The following is a 16978-nucleotide window of genomic DNA, read 5'->3' as shown; positions in this document are numbered from 1 at the left end:
ATATGTTCTAAAGACTATATTCCTTTAAGTGCCAGTTAACCTGCCACTACTTTCTATGGTAAAGTCACTTGTGCTCAACAGGAGTGCTGCCAGCAAAATCACTGTCACATTTAGTATGATTAGCAATATATAGTGGAACAGGGGTAGGCAACCTATGGCACGTGTGCCAAACACAGTAAAGGAGCTGATTTTCAGTGGCACTCACTGCTGGGGTCCTGGCCACCGGTCTGGAGGGCTCTACATTTTAATTTAAAATGAAGCTTCTTAAACATTTTAAAAACCTTATTTATTTTACATACAACACTAGTTGAGTTATAGTATAGACTTATAGAAAGACGTTCTAAAAACATTAATGTATTACTAGCACATGAAACCTTAGAGTGAATAAATGAAGACTCTGCACACCACTTCTGAAAGGTTGCTGACCCCTGTAGTAGAAAATACAGATGGATTGAGAGTCACTTTAGTCTAAATACAGTATCTTAATTATTCTGCTGTACAGGTTAGCTCTTCAAAATGGCTTGCATTTTTTTCAGCACATTTGAAAACTCCCATCAGAATGTAGCCAACATAAGGGTTACTGTTTTAAACTTTCAACTGCACAAAATCTGAAATATCCTATTTTGTTTCACTACATCTTTTTTGACTTTGTATTATAAACACTGTTAAACTGAATCCTTTAACGTTTCTAATCAGCATTAATCCTGGGAATAGCTACTTCCATTATGCAAGGGAATGGCAGAAAGGTTCACTATTTAAAAAAAAAAAAATGCTCGGGGGGGGGCTTGATTATGGTTCAAGTAGCAGGTTTATATATATTTATTATAAATTATACACAACATTAATCTGAGTTGCCATTCGAAAATAAATTGAAGTATTTGTCAATTTGCACATGATCAATCACTAATATAAAGATGTAATTTACATACATAGTAAACATTTTCCATACTTTAACACTGCTGTAAGTCTATTCAAGTTTCACACAGTCCCCCTGCCTTCTGAAGATATGTTTAGAATACATAAACAAAAATGACAAATATGCAACATCCAATGACTATTAACTTGTCATGAACCACAGTTAACTACAACTTTTCAGCACTTTTAATATAGGTGGCTGGTTGTATTTAGTTCAGACTTCATTTTCAATTTAAAATACATTCTTCAAATCATAACATTGCAGTGGTTTCTGCAATGCAATGGTAGATGTTTGACATGGTAGACACCCAAAAAAAGCAGTTTTTTTTTTTTTTTTTTAAATGGTTATATCCGGTCAATCGTAGTGTAGCAACAAAACTTAAGCAAGTAGAAAATATTCATGAGGCAGTGTATTTCAGATTAACAATCACATGCAACTATAAAGTAATTATGCTAGTTATTTTACTCATTTATGTAACTGTTGGATTGTTGGACATTGTTGACCAGATCCCTGGAATTCTTCCTAAAGTATTCACTGCAAAACATTCAATATTCTTTACTATCTACTCATTTACTTTACTATTCTTCTAAAGCATATAAGGTTTATATTTACACTCTAGCTGTCTTGTGTTCACAAGTGAAAAAGTATCATGAAAAATAACCTTTAACTGAAAAGTCTGGAATAGTCAACATTTTACCCCTCTGGTAATAGGATTTTTTATTCCCATATTCTGTAACAAGTTTTCTATTTTCAGGACCACCATTTTGATGCATAGTTCTTTAGAAAGTTTAATGTACTAAAAATACAAGTAGCAAGATTTCTCTCTCAGTTAAGGGCTATTAAGCAGTAGAATAGTGTAAGGAAACTTGCCAGGCACTATCACTGCCTGTAACTAAACAGGGACTTCAGTTTAAAGGGCTGTTAATCCAGTGCCTTTCAAGCAGGGAATTCTCTTACCATCATTTGACTGAGTCCATTTGTTAAATGGGGAGGAGGGGAAGAGGTAAAAAGTAAAGATAATTATGAATAGGTGTCTACGGCTCTGAAATAGGAAATGGAAATTAAAGCCTAAACCTAGGCAAGGTAGGATACCTTAAAATTGAAGGGAAAAGGTACATATTCAGGAAGGTGTCAGATACATAACACACAATGCAAAGCAGGTATAAGTGAGGAGTTGTGCTTAATTTCCTCCAAGATGGAAATCTAATTGAATAATTAATCAGTGGTGGTTTTTGGAGCTAGAAGCCCTGCTGAAGGACAGAGGTCATAGCTATCCTGGCTGCTGGGAATGAAATTAGAACTATGTCCTGTAAGATCTGCTGCCTTCTCTGAAGCAGATCAACAGACTTGCTCCCACAACCCCACCCTATTTTAGACATTTACAGTTCAAGGTTGATCTGTGAAGACATTGGGGTAGGGTACAGATTGCAAGCTCTGTAAAGCCAGGGTGACAGAAAAGAATGTTGTGAACATCAAAAGGGGAGGTTTTTTCTGATGGAACAGCAGGAGTGGGGGTTGGGTAAGACCATGCAGTTAGTTCAACTCAAGATAAAATGACCATGCTCAGTGACTTCCATTCAACAATTTGGGGAAGGGGGGGGAAGATGATGACAGAGAAAATATGCAATATTTGAGTCTTGTTCAGAGTCAAATACTCTGATATTAAGTGCTCTAAACAGAAAGGAGGAGCTCTATTAGGAGGAAGAAATACAGGGAGGTGTTTAACTTTTTCAGCCTATATTAAATAAATTGACTATAGGGGAAACCACTGGACCATGGTTTGAAAAAGTAACAGCTAAAGCCACAGGTTGATGGCTAGACTAGCAACTTCCTTTCACTTTTAAGTATCAAACCACCCCTCACTGCATATGTAAGTTGTAACAGGCACCCATGTGCTGTTGAGATCTGTCTCAGTGATGATGCATCTCAGCTTCACCCTTGTAGGCTGTGTAATGGTGACCTAAATTACCTTCAGACAGACATGGTACTTCAAAGGAGGTGTAAAGTGTTGCCACAGCTGTAGTATGCTACAGCACCCTTACCTTTCCTTCTGTAAATTTCAGGTATATACAGAAGCACAATGCTTTAACTATCAATTAGAGAATTCATGGAGATGGGAAAAAGAAAGGAAGGCCTCTTTAATCCTATTTAGCAACTTGCCTTGGTGCCAGACTAAAATGAGCAAGAGTCAACAGACAGACAAAGGAAGAGGGCAGTAGAATCAGTTTGTGTTTAATCAGAAGTAGGGAAACAAATTCTAAAATGTGTTTTCAGTCCATTTATAATAAGATTCCTGCATACTGAACCAATGGACAGGTTTGATTATGAAGCAGAGTTTCTTGCTAGTGCATTTCAAAAACTGATGCAAATCTAGATTAGATTAAGAAAGCCAGTACAATACAAAATTTTTTGATCAGTCAATTAGCTGTTTTCATGACTCCACAATAAACTGTAAACCAAAGCTCTTGATTTCTTTGATCAACCCACTGAAGAGCTGCACATTCTGCCTTCCACCATGTTCACTCTGTAGTTCTATTTACCAGTATGTAAAGTTTTATTTTTCACTATTTTAAGCTACTGAATGGAATTAAGCTAAAACTTTAATCAAGATGGTTCTTGAAAACCTCTCTGTTCACTTTTTTAATACATCTATTTCCATACCCATAAAACAGACTCCCACTGGATCTAGAAAGTCCATGCCATTCTTAGAGGCACTGCTGCATCTGCCTCTTCCCTTGCAGGAAAAAAACTTAAGGGGTCTTCTAAAACAGCTCAGATGTGTGGACTACTAAAATATCAAGGTTAAGATGCCAGCATTTAAGTTCTAACCATCTCCTTCTTTCATTGCATAAACATAAGGCCAGGACATTCTAAATACACTACTGCTAGTACTGTGTACCCAAACACGTGTATCATTCTAATGGTGTGTCACATTGCCTAAGATGATACCTTTGTTCTTCTCAGGGTTGACAAGTGTGCCAATATATACACACGTGATTCTGAAAAATTGTGGCTTTTTTATTACTAGCAGTTATTCTATGAATCTCAAAGAAGACCTTTCAAAATTTGTGCTCAGGTAAGATTTCCTGCTAGAATATTAGACCAGGGCCTCTTAATATCAGTACACTTTTTTGAAGCTTTCAAAGTTGGACTACAGGTTTTAACCCAAGACTGTCAGAAGGGGGAAGCTTTAACTCCTGGTAACCCAATTACTACTCATGGAATAAATCTAGAAGTTGACAGGCTTTTGGATAATATCCTTATTTTCTGCAAACCATTACCATCATAAGCCTAGAAAAGACTGAGGGAGAACACAAGTAAGTAAACAAGTGTTTGGAATACTCTAGATAATTTTGCACAACCCTTCAAATATTTATTGTCCTTACATTTATACTTAATATATTAAGTGCCTCTTTCTTTTATGCTTTAAAAACTTTTAAAACCAATTTGGAAACCATGCAAATATTTCTACAGCATCTATTTTGCTACTGTGTCTCAAAGCCTCTCCTAACAGATAACTTTTGAATATAATGAAATTAACTTGGAGGTAACATATTGTAGCTGATTGTGACATTGGGTTACATCTGAGTGTATGTTTTATGAATACCTGCTTACGAGCAGTTTGGAATACTAGGCCATGCCAGATACTAGTGGGATGTAAGACTGAACGATGTAGTCATACATTTGTTAACTTAACAGGCTGTACTGTAGCTATAGGGGGGAAAAAAACTCTGAACATTAGAAAGTGTGGAAAAACTACTTTAAATCCTATTTCATAAGGATAGCTAAAATTTTAAATAAGGTCAATTTTTTTCATTGGGGGAGGGAGAGAAAAAGATTTTGCAATTAAAGGTCTGAATTTATGAAGTCTGAAAGAGAAAAATGGCAAAGTGACCATGATTCAGGATCCCAGATTGTTTTTGGTCACCACTAACATCGTTAATGCAGAAAACTACATGTCTCTAAAAACAAAAGGCTAACTAGTTAGTGTCAGCCTTTTGTATTACATCAACATTTTTATTATTGCTGTGATTTATATGGCAGTACATATTTATGTAATTGATCTTGTTTTTAGGTTGAAGATAGTATTTGTCTTCTGTTCTATAGTTTGTCAAGACCATATAAACTATCAAATCCTACAAAAGACATCTTTCCTCTGAAAGAACTGCAGTCATATTACACAGTCTAGGGTACAGTCTTCATTAATATACTGATGGAATGTAAGCACTTGCACTAAGAGCTGAAAAAGCCTGACATTTGTTTACATCTTTGCTTAGAGTCAATCCACAGCAGTAACAAGCTTAAAACAGAATAAAGACACCGAACAACTTACTTTTGGAATGTGTGATAAAAAACAATGGGATGAGGTGGCAAAATGGTTTAATGTACTATTTGGAGCTAGGCTTGACTACAAGCTGATAACATTTTATGGTCTCATCTCAGTCCCTAGTAGGGATTTTGTCATAGTTTTTCTAGAAAGTGCTACACCACCTGCACTTCCTTGAGTGCCAACTCTATACAACACTACTGCGTATGCCAGTGACTATCTAACCATGTCAGAATTTCTTAAGAAAATTTAAGGAAAGGAGTCACCAAAGACTGATTCAAAACATATTACTCCTGTTTCAAATTACACTTTTTTACACTAACCTAGGAAACAGTTTAAGATTAGAATTTTTCCCCACTAGCCTGTTAGCTCGACAAGACAAGGTGTGAAAGCAAATCATATGATTGCCCATTGTAAGTCGTCTTCATTATGAGTGTTTTGATAGTGATGCCATTTTTTAATTATAGTAAAAAATCTACAGCCTTGTCCAATATCAGTTGGAGATTTTATAATGTAAAATTTACATATTATCTAGGTTTAACTCAAATATAGATTTGAAATAAACCTTGGTTTCTCAACACTTCTGCAACAGCTTACATTTGGCAGGAATGATTCAGCTCCCCACACATAATTGGTGTACTTACTGCCTGTTTAACACATTAACATCCCTCATCATAAGGATCATTTGCCAATTATAGTGTAAATAGTCCCTTCTTTCATTTCGAATTTTCAGTAATGTAAAGGATTTAAATCCACACCTTAGAATTAAATATGCTAAAAGCCAGTTTATGAAACAATATTAGGGTTTTGGGTTTTTTTAACCTATTTCTCTGTAATGGTGTACAAAGATGTGCTGTTTGAGAAAACATGTATTGGTTTTAAGTGATGGGAAATCTAGCCAATAAAACCAGATGTAACAAGTGCAAATAAAAAAAAAAATCAATGTTTCTTTTGAAAGTGTAAGATAAAGTTAGTCCTTGCAAATTCTATGTACTACTGTAACTCTATCAGTCTACCATGAGCACAGGTACATTTGGTGCAAGTGTATGAAGAGGCCAACCAAGAATATTATTTTGAACAAATGACAAAGCCAATTTACCAGTATTTTATAATTGTTTGTTCTTAATTCTCAAATTAAGAAAATTCTCTCTAAGCTTGAATGTTTTATATGAAAAAATATAAAGACCTTACAGTTCTCATCAACAAGATGAACTAGTATACTAGCTAGCCTCTATTTTAATATTTAAATAACAGTACAATAACTAGAAAAAAGGTCAGTGGTTCAAGTGGCAATATTTACACCACTTCAATTCCAATATTTTTCCAAAATAAAGATGCAATTAAATCTACACTTCAGCATCAGTAGTGCAATACAGTGTCCTTTTCTGATTAAAGGAACTGAGGTTTATCCACAATAAAAGCTTTAAATAAGGTAGATTGTTGCTATTTATATATCAATTCTGTATGTTTGATATAAAATATATTGGGAAAGCTTAAACTGACTTTTACAATCTACATTCGGCTAAAGCTCCACATAAGCAGGATCAATGGAAATGAACATTGGAGGGTACTCAATATAAAACACATTCAAAACTACTGCAAAGAACAAAGGACAGAAAGTTGGCTAAGAATAACTGAACAGCTGTAGTGGTACCAGACATAAAAGAAGAATGGACCCTGTAGTTACTTGCACTATTTTAATTAAGTGAAAGAAATATGTAAAATTTAGTCCACTTCCATTTCTCCAGATGGTTTGGTCTGCTGAAAATTGTCCTTTGCTGGATCTGGTTTTGTTTCAGCACCACTCTGTCCATTCACTGGTCCGTTGTGTTCACCATTGGCTTTTGTTTGAGCTTCACTTGGGGGCTCCATCCTTGGCTTAGGCTTGTAAATAACAGGGTTACAGAAACTATCCAATTCCTAATTATATTAGAATTGAAAAAATAGTATGTTCATTTAGAGGTGAAACAAGCATTTAAAAACTTAAACTGTAACTTCTCAAATGTATTCCTTAGTACATCTAGGACAACAGAGCTGAGAGGCTTTCATTTCAGATTTTCCACAGAACTATTTTAGAGTTTAAAGTGTGAAAAGCTTGCATGATGGATGTTCTTTGTCTAATTCTACTTCGCTGAAAAGCTTTGAAATTGTTTGAGTTGGAATAGTTGGCAATTTCCTATAAAGCTTGATGCAGTAAAATACCAAGTACTTAATGTATAAAGCAAATAGGGTCACTGAGAAATATTTAATCCCATATCACTAAGTGTAGGATTGAGTCAGACACTAAATAAAGGTACCACCCCTCCCATTCAGGTCTCTGGTGAAAAATCCCTGTAGACTTACTATTCTAGGTCAAGACTAGGAGAAAGCCTATTAGCAAAAGTACAGGACCACCCCTAATCTCCGCTACCCCATTTTGCTCTCCAGTCTGAGATTCATGTGACTTCCATAAATATTTATCAATTTCTTCCCTTATATTAGGATGTCATAGGTACAATTATGCTTCATTACCTTAGATTTTGCTAGTATTTCTGCCACCTTCACAACTGGATCCTGAGTCAGACTTAGTTTATTCTGGGCATTCATTTTGGTGTTCAACCAATTCATGGCTTCACTGATACACTTTTCAACTTTCTCCATCTCAGCAGGATCAAGATGATCATATTTTTCATCCTAAGACGAGAAGTATTTTGTTTTAAAACACCACAATTAATTTATGGGGCTCACTCTGGTAAAAGGTGTCTACAGGATTGCACGACAACAATTTCTATGATAAATCCATGCATGAATTAAAGTTTAGAGGGAAGAAAAGCTTTGGCTCTCAAAAAAATCCTTACAGGGAGGTTTCATCTTTGTTCATATTTAAGTGCTTCAAGTTACTCTTATAGACAGCACTCTAGAGAAAACACAAATTTGTATTTTACATTTCTGTAAATTTACCATTAGCTGTTCTTTGATGCCCAATATGGTTCAATAGATCACATCAGTTTCCATAAGTAGTTTATTTTAACATATGCACTTTGGCAATCCCCACCAACTAAAATTACACTTAAAGTACAAGACTGAAATCTTGAATTATTTCATTTGACTGATACAAAGAAACCCCTTTTCCTCAAGCTCTAGGATAGTATTTCTAAAAGCACCTCCCGTATATACTCGTTCATAAGCTGAATTTTTTTAGAAAAAAAGGGAAGCACCAGAGAAGGGGATCGGCTTATGAACTGACACAGACCCTCCCCCCAACAGAGGGAGCAAGGGGAGCCAGCAGAACCAGAAGGGAAGAGGTGGGGCCAGAGTCTCTCCACTTCTGGCCACGCTGCTCTCCCCCCAGCCTCTGAAGCAGCTGCAGCCCCAGGGCTGGCAGGCTGCAGCCGCTTGGCCCTGCCCCCCAGAGCAGGCTGTGGCCGAGCTGCCTGGGCACCAGCCAGGCCAGAGCCTCCTCTGACCCTCCCCAGATAAGGTGGGAAGGGATGGGAAGGGGAGAGTAGGGGGGGTCCCAGGCTAAGGGTGGGGTCTGGTCACAGAGGTTACTCCCCTCACCCCCAGCTTCTCCCCCCCCAAAATTTTCCTCACCCGTTGCTGTCCCAGCCCCTCAGGGTAAGCAGCTGGTGCACCGGGACACTTTGTTTACTTAGGTTTACCACCACGCCTGTGGACGCTAGAGGTAGACAAACCATGTCGGCCCACCAGCGGCTTATTCTGATAGCCTGAGAGCTAAAGTTTGCTGACCCCCAAATTATACGTTTGGCTTATGAACAGGTCATAAAAATTTTCCGTTTTTACTTATCCATCTTGAGGGGGTCGGTTTATGATAGAGTATATACTGCAAGTGCCTTTGAAAACTTTATTTCTAGACTTAGGGTTGGTCTATGCTAGCAACTTAAGTCAGTGTAACTTTCTCAGGCATGTGGAAAATTCACAACTCTGAGTGTTACAGTTATACCAACCTAACCCCCGTTGTAGACAACGCTATGTCAATGGGCTTCTGCAGTCAATAACTACTGCCTTTCAGGGAGGTGGACAACCTAGGCTAAGTGGAGATGCCATCCTGTTGGCACAGATGATGTCTTCCGTGAAGCACTACAGCAGTGTAGCTATGCCACTGCAGCATTAAGTGTAGACAAGCCCTTAGTTTTTTAAAAAAAGTTTTACTCGCCTAGATAACCCCCATTCCCCAACTGTATTAATTTGTACCTTATTTTTGAATGCTTCTACTGCTTTCATTAGAAGCTGGACCTTCTTTCCCAGGTCATTTAAAGCTTTTGGTCTCTCTTCATGTTCCATGAACCTTTCCTGAATAGGCTGACCAAATTTCTGTAAGTATAAAATACAAAGACCATGGTACATTGTATAATTACCTCCAAAACAGAACTAAACTAAGTTCTGAAGAATTCCAAAACTGCACTTTTAATTAAGCACTTCTTTCCCCTGCAAACATTTATGCTTAGCCAACTCAGTGACTGAATGTGATAGTAAGGTAAAAATACCATGTCCCTTTCTGGGTGAATATCCTACAGTAAAATGTTTTCCCAGAGATTACACTTAGAACTAATATTGTGAGAGACTTATATAACAGGAAGAACCATCTAAGAAATAAGGAAATAGGATTTGAGTGCCACAAAAGTTGGCTGGGGTAATATATGGAGTTACTTTTAACATATTTTTGAAGTCTATTAGATTTCAAGTTGTTATCCTTCTAAGACACTCTTGGTTTGTAACAGGTCACAACTCGATTGTAATCATTTAGTAGGCAACAAGCCAAATAACTCCAGGAAACCGACAACTGCCAGAATCTACATTTTCTTCCTTTATGCATTCTTTAAAATACTCCTGTTCGTAAAAGAGTGCTTACTTTCTCAGTCTTACAGGACAGTCACAGTCTGAATCTCATCTATCTATCTAGCTCCCCCAGTTGGCTTATGGCAATCAGCAAAAGCTCAGTGCAGCAGCCATTTTTCAGAATTCACCTACTGCCCATAAGATTTTGTAAACATTTTTCATTATGCTGGCTTAATTTTGGGGGGGGGGGGGGAGGGAGTGTACACTAAATAGATAACAGCAGAGTACTAAATCAGCAGTTTCACTACACTGTTTGAGAATGAAGCATTTTTCAATTTGAGGTTATTAAGAGTTATGTGTCCAAGATTTTAAATTATGAAAGGTAGAGAATGCCCATGATGATAGGAATCATTGCTGAGGCACCTAACCCCACTGCCAGCAACAAAGCAGATTTCAGCTATGAGCACAATGGAATTAAAAAAACGAAGATTGCCATCTTAAGGTCTATCACATAGAAAGTGTTTTTAACAAGACCTTCTAAAAATATGGATTTAACATTTTGTGTTTCTGGAAAGTAGTTACAAGAGTCACAGAAAAGCCTTGTGCCACTTGGTCAGGTGGCACCTACTGGTGACATTCAATAGGTGGCAAAAAAATTGACAAAAATCAAGGTATGAAATAATCTTCAAATACAACGACAATATTAGACAATTGTGGTACACTAAATTCTAATTACTCTATTCATTGCACACAACAGCATAAAAACATTTTCAGATGCAAATGTGGGTGTCTAGTTTAAGATTTCATTAATCCTGAATCACGCTCCCTGATACCAGTGTTCATGAACATGCTTAAAGGGCTTTTTTAATGGATAAACATGCTCAGACACAGGGATCACTGTATTTCATCTTTAATGATGAGGTTTTTAAAAAAAAAAGTGTGTTCTGTAAAAGCAAAAAAACCCACAAAAACAAAAAACTTACTCTTAATTCCTGAAGTTTGTCCATATATACTTGTTTTGGTTGGTCCTCCCCATCTTCATAAAGCCAGTTTTCTGTATCTTCCAACATTAAGGTCAGTTTACTGGACTCCTAAAAAGCAAGTTAAGATTTTTATAGTGAAAAAAAAAAAATCATTCAGAAAAGCTCTCTCTTTATGAAGAGAACAGAATTTAGGAGGTAGCAGGACAAATACAAAAATGTCCTAATTAATTCATATCTACTGAATATGAAAGGGAATTTTGGGTTCACATGCCAGTTCATTATTAGCTAGAAAATCAAGTGGGGGAAACTAAAGACTGACCACAAGGATTTTAAGCCTACGCTATACATCCTAGTGCAGTGACATATTGCATCTTTACTAATCAGGTTTGTAATTTACTGTAACCGAGATTTTGCATATTCCTTTTTGAATACTGATAATGAAATTTTGGATTTCTCTAAAGTTAAATTATATTCACAAAGTATCTTAAGCTTCTAATTCTGTCAAATTCTCCTCCTTGGTAATATATTTGTACACAAGAAGGTTATGGGGCACTGGCAAGAGTTTAAATAGCAGTACTTCAATAAATTACATATAAGCTATTAGCCAGCTAAAGTGTAACTTATGTAGTATGGTTTTACCAATTACAGCCACCCTTGTTCATTCATAAAAAGCAGATATTGACAATATTTGGTTCAGTATTTCCACCACAGTAAAATGTTTAAGATGATTCTTGGGCTTTGTCTGGCAGAAAACTGAGGCCTCATTCTCCCTTAATTTACTCTTCAAAGGGCTTTGCGCCACATGTACTTGTGGTCTAGTACAGCATTCATCAGTTATGCTCCCAAATAACCACTGGAGCAGGCTTTGGTATCAACACTTACAGTAAGTTTAGTATCAGAGGGGTAGCTGTGTTAGTCTGGATCTGTAAAAAGCAACGAAGAGTCCTGTGGCACCTTATAGACTAACAGATGTATTGGAGCATAAGCTTTCGTGCGTGAATACCCACTTCATCAGACGCTGACGAAGTGGGTATTCACGCACGAAAGCTTATGCTCCAATACATCTGTTAGTCTATAAGGTGCCACAGGACTCTTTGTTGCTTTTTAGTAAGTTTGGTGTCGCTGTTAGCCAAAGTGGCTGCTTGGGAGTTGTAGCTGATTTCTATTTGGGCAGCTACTGGACACAGGGACACCACAATAAGACAATCAAGGAACACTGGATGCAGCCTCCAAACACATGGTAAGACACAGAGGGGATAAATTGGTGTTCTGTCTGGCATTTCTGGTTTGGGCCTGCAAGACGTACCAACCCAACAACAGCTTTTTCCCAATATGAAATACCTTTCCAGGCTAAGGAGAAAGCGAGGTTAAAGATATCAAGAGGGGCAAGCTTTGTTTGTGCCACTTCTCATTTTATTCCTCAAAAATGCTCACTCCATTTGGGACCAAATACTAACAGATATGTCACGTTTTTCTAGATTTTCATGGAGACAAGTGACATTTGAGCCTGACTGTAGTTAGACCCCAGGATGACATACCCCCATACTTGACAAATCTTTACCATCTAGAGAATTCTCTCATACAGAACTAGCGTCAGTAGACTCATGATGGTTAAAATGGAACAAAACTGAACTGAGTTGCATAGTTAGTATTCCTATGTTTTAAGGCTAGTGCACTTCTCCAAGGAATTAACCAGAAGCCCCAAAAGAAAAGCTGTACTTACTTAATTCATATAGCTCCGAACTATACCATACTCAGTATTAAATAATAAGTTCAATGTTAGAACTGTTATAAATTTATATCTGGCTCCTTACTTCCTCGGTGACGAATTTTTCGAAGACACCACACAGCTTGTCTCTGAAATCATACACATACTCTTCAACAGCATTCTTAGCATCATTTCTTTCTTTCTCTAGCTTGTCTTGCATCATCATCTTCCCCTATGGGAGGGGAAAAGAAAAAGCTCAAAATCAGTTTAAATCTGATGCACAGAAACGTAAAGAGTGCAAAATTAAAAATGTAAGTGTTATCCTGTAGAAAGCTATGCCTAGCTGTGCAGATTTTTTTCAGACTCGAGCTAATAGTAAAAGACGGTTACTCACCGTTGTAACTGTTGTTCTTCGAGATGTGTTGCTCATATCCATTCCATTAGGTGTGTGCGCGCCGCGTGCACGATCGTCGGAAGATTTTCTACCCTAGCAACACCGGCGGGTCGGCTGTGGAGCCCCCTAGAGTGGCGCCTTCATGGCGCTGAATATATACCCCAGCCAACCCGGCGCCCCCTCAGTTCCTTCTTGCCGGCTACTCCGACAGTGGGGACGGGGGGCGGGTTTGGAATGGATATGAGCAACACATCTCGAAGAACAACAGTTACAACGGTGAGTAACCGTCTTTTCTTCGAGTGCTTGCTCATATCCATTCCATTAGGTGACTCCCAAGCCCAACTTAGGTGGTGGGGTCGGAGTGAGACATTGCTGTGTGCAAAACCGCTGATCCGAAAGCAGCATCGTCTCTGGACTGCTGCACTAGTGCATAGTGAGCTGTAAATGTGTGCACTGATGACCAAACCGCCGCTCTACAAATGTCCTGGATCGGAACATGTGCCAGGAAAGCAGTCGAGGAAGCTTGCGCCCTCGTGGAGTGAGCGGTGAGGTGCGGTGCTGAGACACCTGCCAGGTCATAGCAAGTCCGGATGCAAGACGTAATCCAGGAGGATAGGCGTTGTGAGGAGACCGGTGAGCCTTTCATTCGGTCGGCCACTGCAACGAAGAGTTGCGTCGTCTTTCTAAAGTGCTTTGTGCGGTCAATATAGAAGGCCAGGGCCCTGCGTACGTCCAGGGAATGCAAACGTTGATCCTGGCGAGTGGCATGTGGTTTAGGATGAAAGACCGGGAGAAATATATCCTGGTTGATATGAAAAGGAGAAACCACCTTAGGGAGAAAGGCAGGATGTGGACGAAGCTGCACTTTATCCTTATGAAAAACTGTGTAAGGGGGCTCAGATGTAAGCGCCCTGAGTTCAGAAACACGCCTTGCTGAGGTGATGGCTACGAGGAAGGCTGTCTTCCAGGATAGGTACAGAAGTGAACAGGTGGCCAGTGGCTCGAATGGAGGACCTGTGAGCTTGGAGAGAACCAGGTTGAGGTCCCACGTCGGGACGGGCTGACGTTGTTGTGGGTACATCCGGTCTAAGCCCTTGAGGAACCTAACGACCATCGGGTTAGAGAATACCGAGGACGCGAGTTCCCCTGGGTGAAAGGCCGATATAGCGGCCAGGTGAACTCTAATTGAAGATATCGCCAACCCCTGCTGTTTTAGGGAGAGGAGATATTCCAAAATGAGAGGAATGGGTACCTGCAACGGGGACGTGGCTCGTTGTTCGCACCAACAGGAGAACCGCTTCCACTTGGCCAGGTACGTGGTGCGTGTTGAGGGCTTCCTACTGCTCAGCAGAATCTGTTGGACAGAGTGCGAGCATTGCTGCTCTGCCTGGGTGAACCATGGAGCAGCCACGCCGTGAGGTGGAGTGATTGCAGGTCGGGGTGACGCAACCGGCCGTGGTCCTGAGAAATGAGATCCGGACATAATGGAAGCGGGATCGGTGTCTGAACCGAGAGTTCCAACAGTGTGGTGTACCAATGTTGTCTCGGCCACGCTGGAGCGATCAGAATTACCTGTGCCTGGTCTCTGCGCAATTTGAGCAGTACCTTGTGGACCAGAGGAAACGGAGGGAAGGCATAAAACAGGTGGTCTTTCCAGGGAAGGAGAAACGCATCCGAGAGGGAGCCCGGAGCTCGACCTTGTAGGGAGCAGAACACGTGGCACTTCCTGTTGTCTCGAGATGCAAACAGGTCTATCTGGGGAAACCCCCACCTCCGGAAGATGGAATGTATGATGTCCGGACGGATAGACCACTCGTGCGTCTGGAAGGACCTGCTGAGTCGGTCCGCTAGAGTGTTCTGGACTCCAGGGAGGAACGATGCCGTGAGATGAATTGAGTGGGCGATGCAGAAGTCCCACAGGCGAATGGCCTCTTGGCATAGAATTGACGAACGTGCTCCTCCTTGCTTGTTGATGTAAAACATGGCCGTGGTGTTGTCGATGAGAACTAACACACAACGGCCACGTAGGAGATTGAGAAATGCCTGGCACGCCAGGCGCACCGCCATCAGTTCCCGAACATTGATGCGCAGGGCTAACTGGGGTGCAGTCCACAGGCCCTGGGTATGGTGTTCGTTGAGATGGGCGCCCCAACCCAGAGATGAAGAGTCTGTGACCAGGTGCAGAGAGGGTTGTGGGGTGTGAAAAGGGATCCCCTCGCAGACCACATTGTGATCTAGCCACCAGGTGAGGGAGGTCAGGACCGAGTTCGGGACCGTGACCACCATGTTCAGGCTGTCCCGATGTGGACGGTATATTGATGACACCCAGGTTTGAAGTGGGCGAAGCCGAAGTCTGGCATACCTGGTTACGTACGTGCAGGAAGCCATGTGACCCAGCAGGGTAAGGCACGACCTCACCGTGGTAGTTGGGAAGGCCTTGAGCCCTTGAATGAGGTTCTTGATGGTGCCAAAGCGGTTGTCTGGCAGGATGGCTTGTGCACGTCTGGAGTCTAGAACTGCGCCGATGAATTCTATTCTCTGGGTAGGTTCTAGAGTGGATTTGTCCTTGTTGAGTAGGATGCCCAACTCGTTGAATGTGTGCACTATTATGTGGACGTGAGCTTGAACTTGCTCCTTGGTGCGACCGCGTACCAGCCAGTCGTCTAGGTACGGGAACACCTGTATCCCTTGTCGACGAAGGTACGCTGCCACGACAGCCATACATTTCGTGAACACCCTTGGGGCCGAGGATAGGCCGAAGGGAAGGACTGCAAATTGGTAGTGCACCGTGTTTACCACGAATCGCAGGAAGCGTCTGTGAGGTGGGTAAATTGTGATGTGAAAATATGCGTCTTTCATGTCGAGGGCGGCGAACCAGTCTCCAGGATCGAGGGAAGGGATAATGGCCCCCAAAGAGACCATGCGGAACTTCAACTTTACTACGAATTTGTTGAGTCCGCGCAAGTCCAAGATGGGCCGCAGACCTCCTTTGGACTTGGGGATCAGGAAGTAACGGGAATAAAATCCCCTGCCCCTTAACTCTATCGGAACCTCCTCTATGGCCCCCATGGCCAGGAGCGTAGAAACCTCCTGTATAAGAAGTTGCTCGTGAGAAGGGTCCCTGAAGAGGGACGGGGAAGGGGAGGTGGGAGGGGGGGATAGAAGAAAACTGGATAGCGTATCCCCTCTCCACCGTGCGGAGGACCCAACGGTCCGAAGTTATAAGGGACCAAGCACGGTGGAAGTGGGAGAGGCGATCCCGAAAGGAGGGGGCTGGATCCTGGGGGATGACTGGGGCGCCGTCCTCGACCGCACCTTCAAAAGTTCTGCCTGGGGCCTGAAGGTGGTCTAGGTGGCCCCTGGTTCTGGCCGGGTTGAGGGCCGGTCCACCTTCTTCTACCACCTCGCCCTCGCCTCCGGGCCGAGTCCTGTCTCTGACGAGGCGGGGGGGGGGGGGTAGAAGCGCTGAGGCTGCGGCCTAAATGGCCTGCGCTGAGGGCCCGCCACATGCATCCCCAGGGAGCGCATGATTGTCCTGGAGTCTTTGAGGCTCTGCAGGCGAGAGTCCGTCTTTTCTGAAAACAACCCTTGTCCTTCGAAGGGCAGATCCTGCAGGGTTTGCTGCAGTTCCTGAGGCAAACCCGAAACCTGGAGCCAGGAGATCCTCCGCATAGCGATACCTGATGCCAGGGTTCTCGCAGCAGAGTCCGCTATGTCTAAGGCGGTCTGTAAGGAGGTCCGAGCCACCTTCTTACCCTCCTCTACCATGGCTCCAAACTCCTCCCTGGACTCCTGGGGAACCAACTCCTTAAACTTCCCCATAGAGTTCCAGGAGTTAAAGTTGTAGCGGCTCAGGAGCGCCTGCTGGTTC

General features: G+C 41.3%; 1 protein-coding gene across 2 annotated transcripts in view; it reads right to left on the bottom strand.

The window, feature by feature from the left end:
• Window positions 1-269: 269 nt before the first annotated feature.
• The window catches only part of HSPA4L (heat shock protein family A (Hsp70) member 4 like), a 60760-nt gene continuing 44051 nt past the window's right edge, over window positions 270-16978 (bottom strand). For both annotated transcript variants that reach the window (XM_054028996.1, XM_054028997.1), the window contains 5 exons: window positions 12820-12945; window positions 11006-11113; window positions 9438-9557; window positions 7755-7916; window positions 270-7163 (listed from right to left, as the gene is read on the bottom strand). In XM_054028996.1, the coding sequence (XP_053884971.1) occupies window positions 6969-7163; window positions 7755-7916; window positions 9438-9557; window positions 11006-11113; window positions 12820-12945 (711 nt within the window). In that variant the 3' untranslated portion in view covers window positions 270-6968. The remainder of the gene's footprint in view (window positions 7164-7754; window positions 7917-9437; window positions 9558-11005; window positions 11114-12819; window positions 12946-16978) is intronic.

This window comes from Malaclemys terrapin, chromosome 5, assembly GCF_027887155.1.
Source record: "Malaclemys terrapin pileata isolate rMalTer1 chromosome 5, rMalTer1.hap1, whole genome shotgun sequence".
Lineage (NCBI taxonomy): Eukaryota > Metazoa > Chordata > Testudines > Emydidae > Malaclemys > Malaclemys terrapin.
Note: the sequence above shows the minus strand (reverse complement) of the source record. Positions and strands in the feature narration are given on the sequence as shown.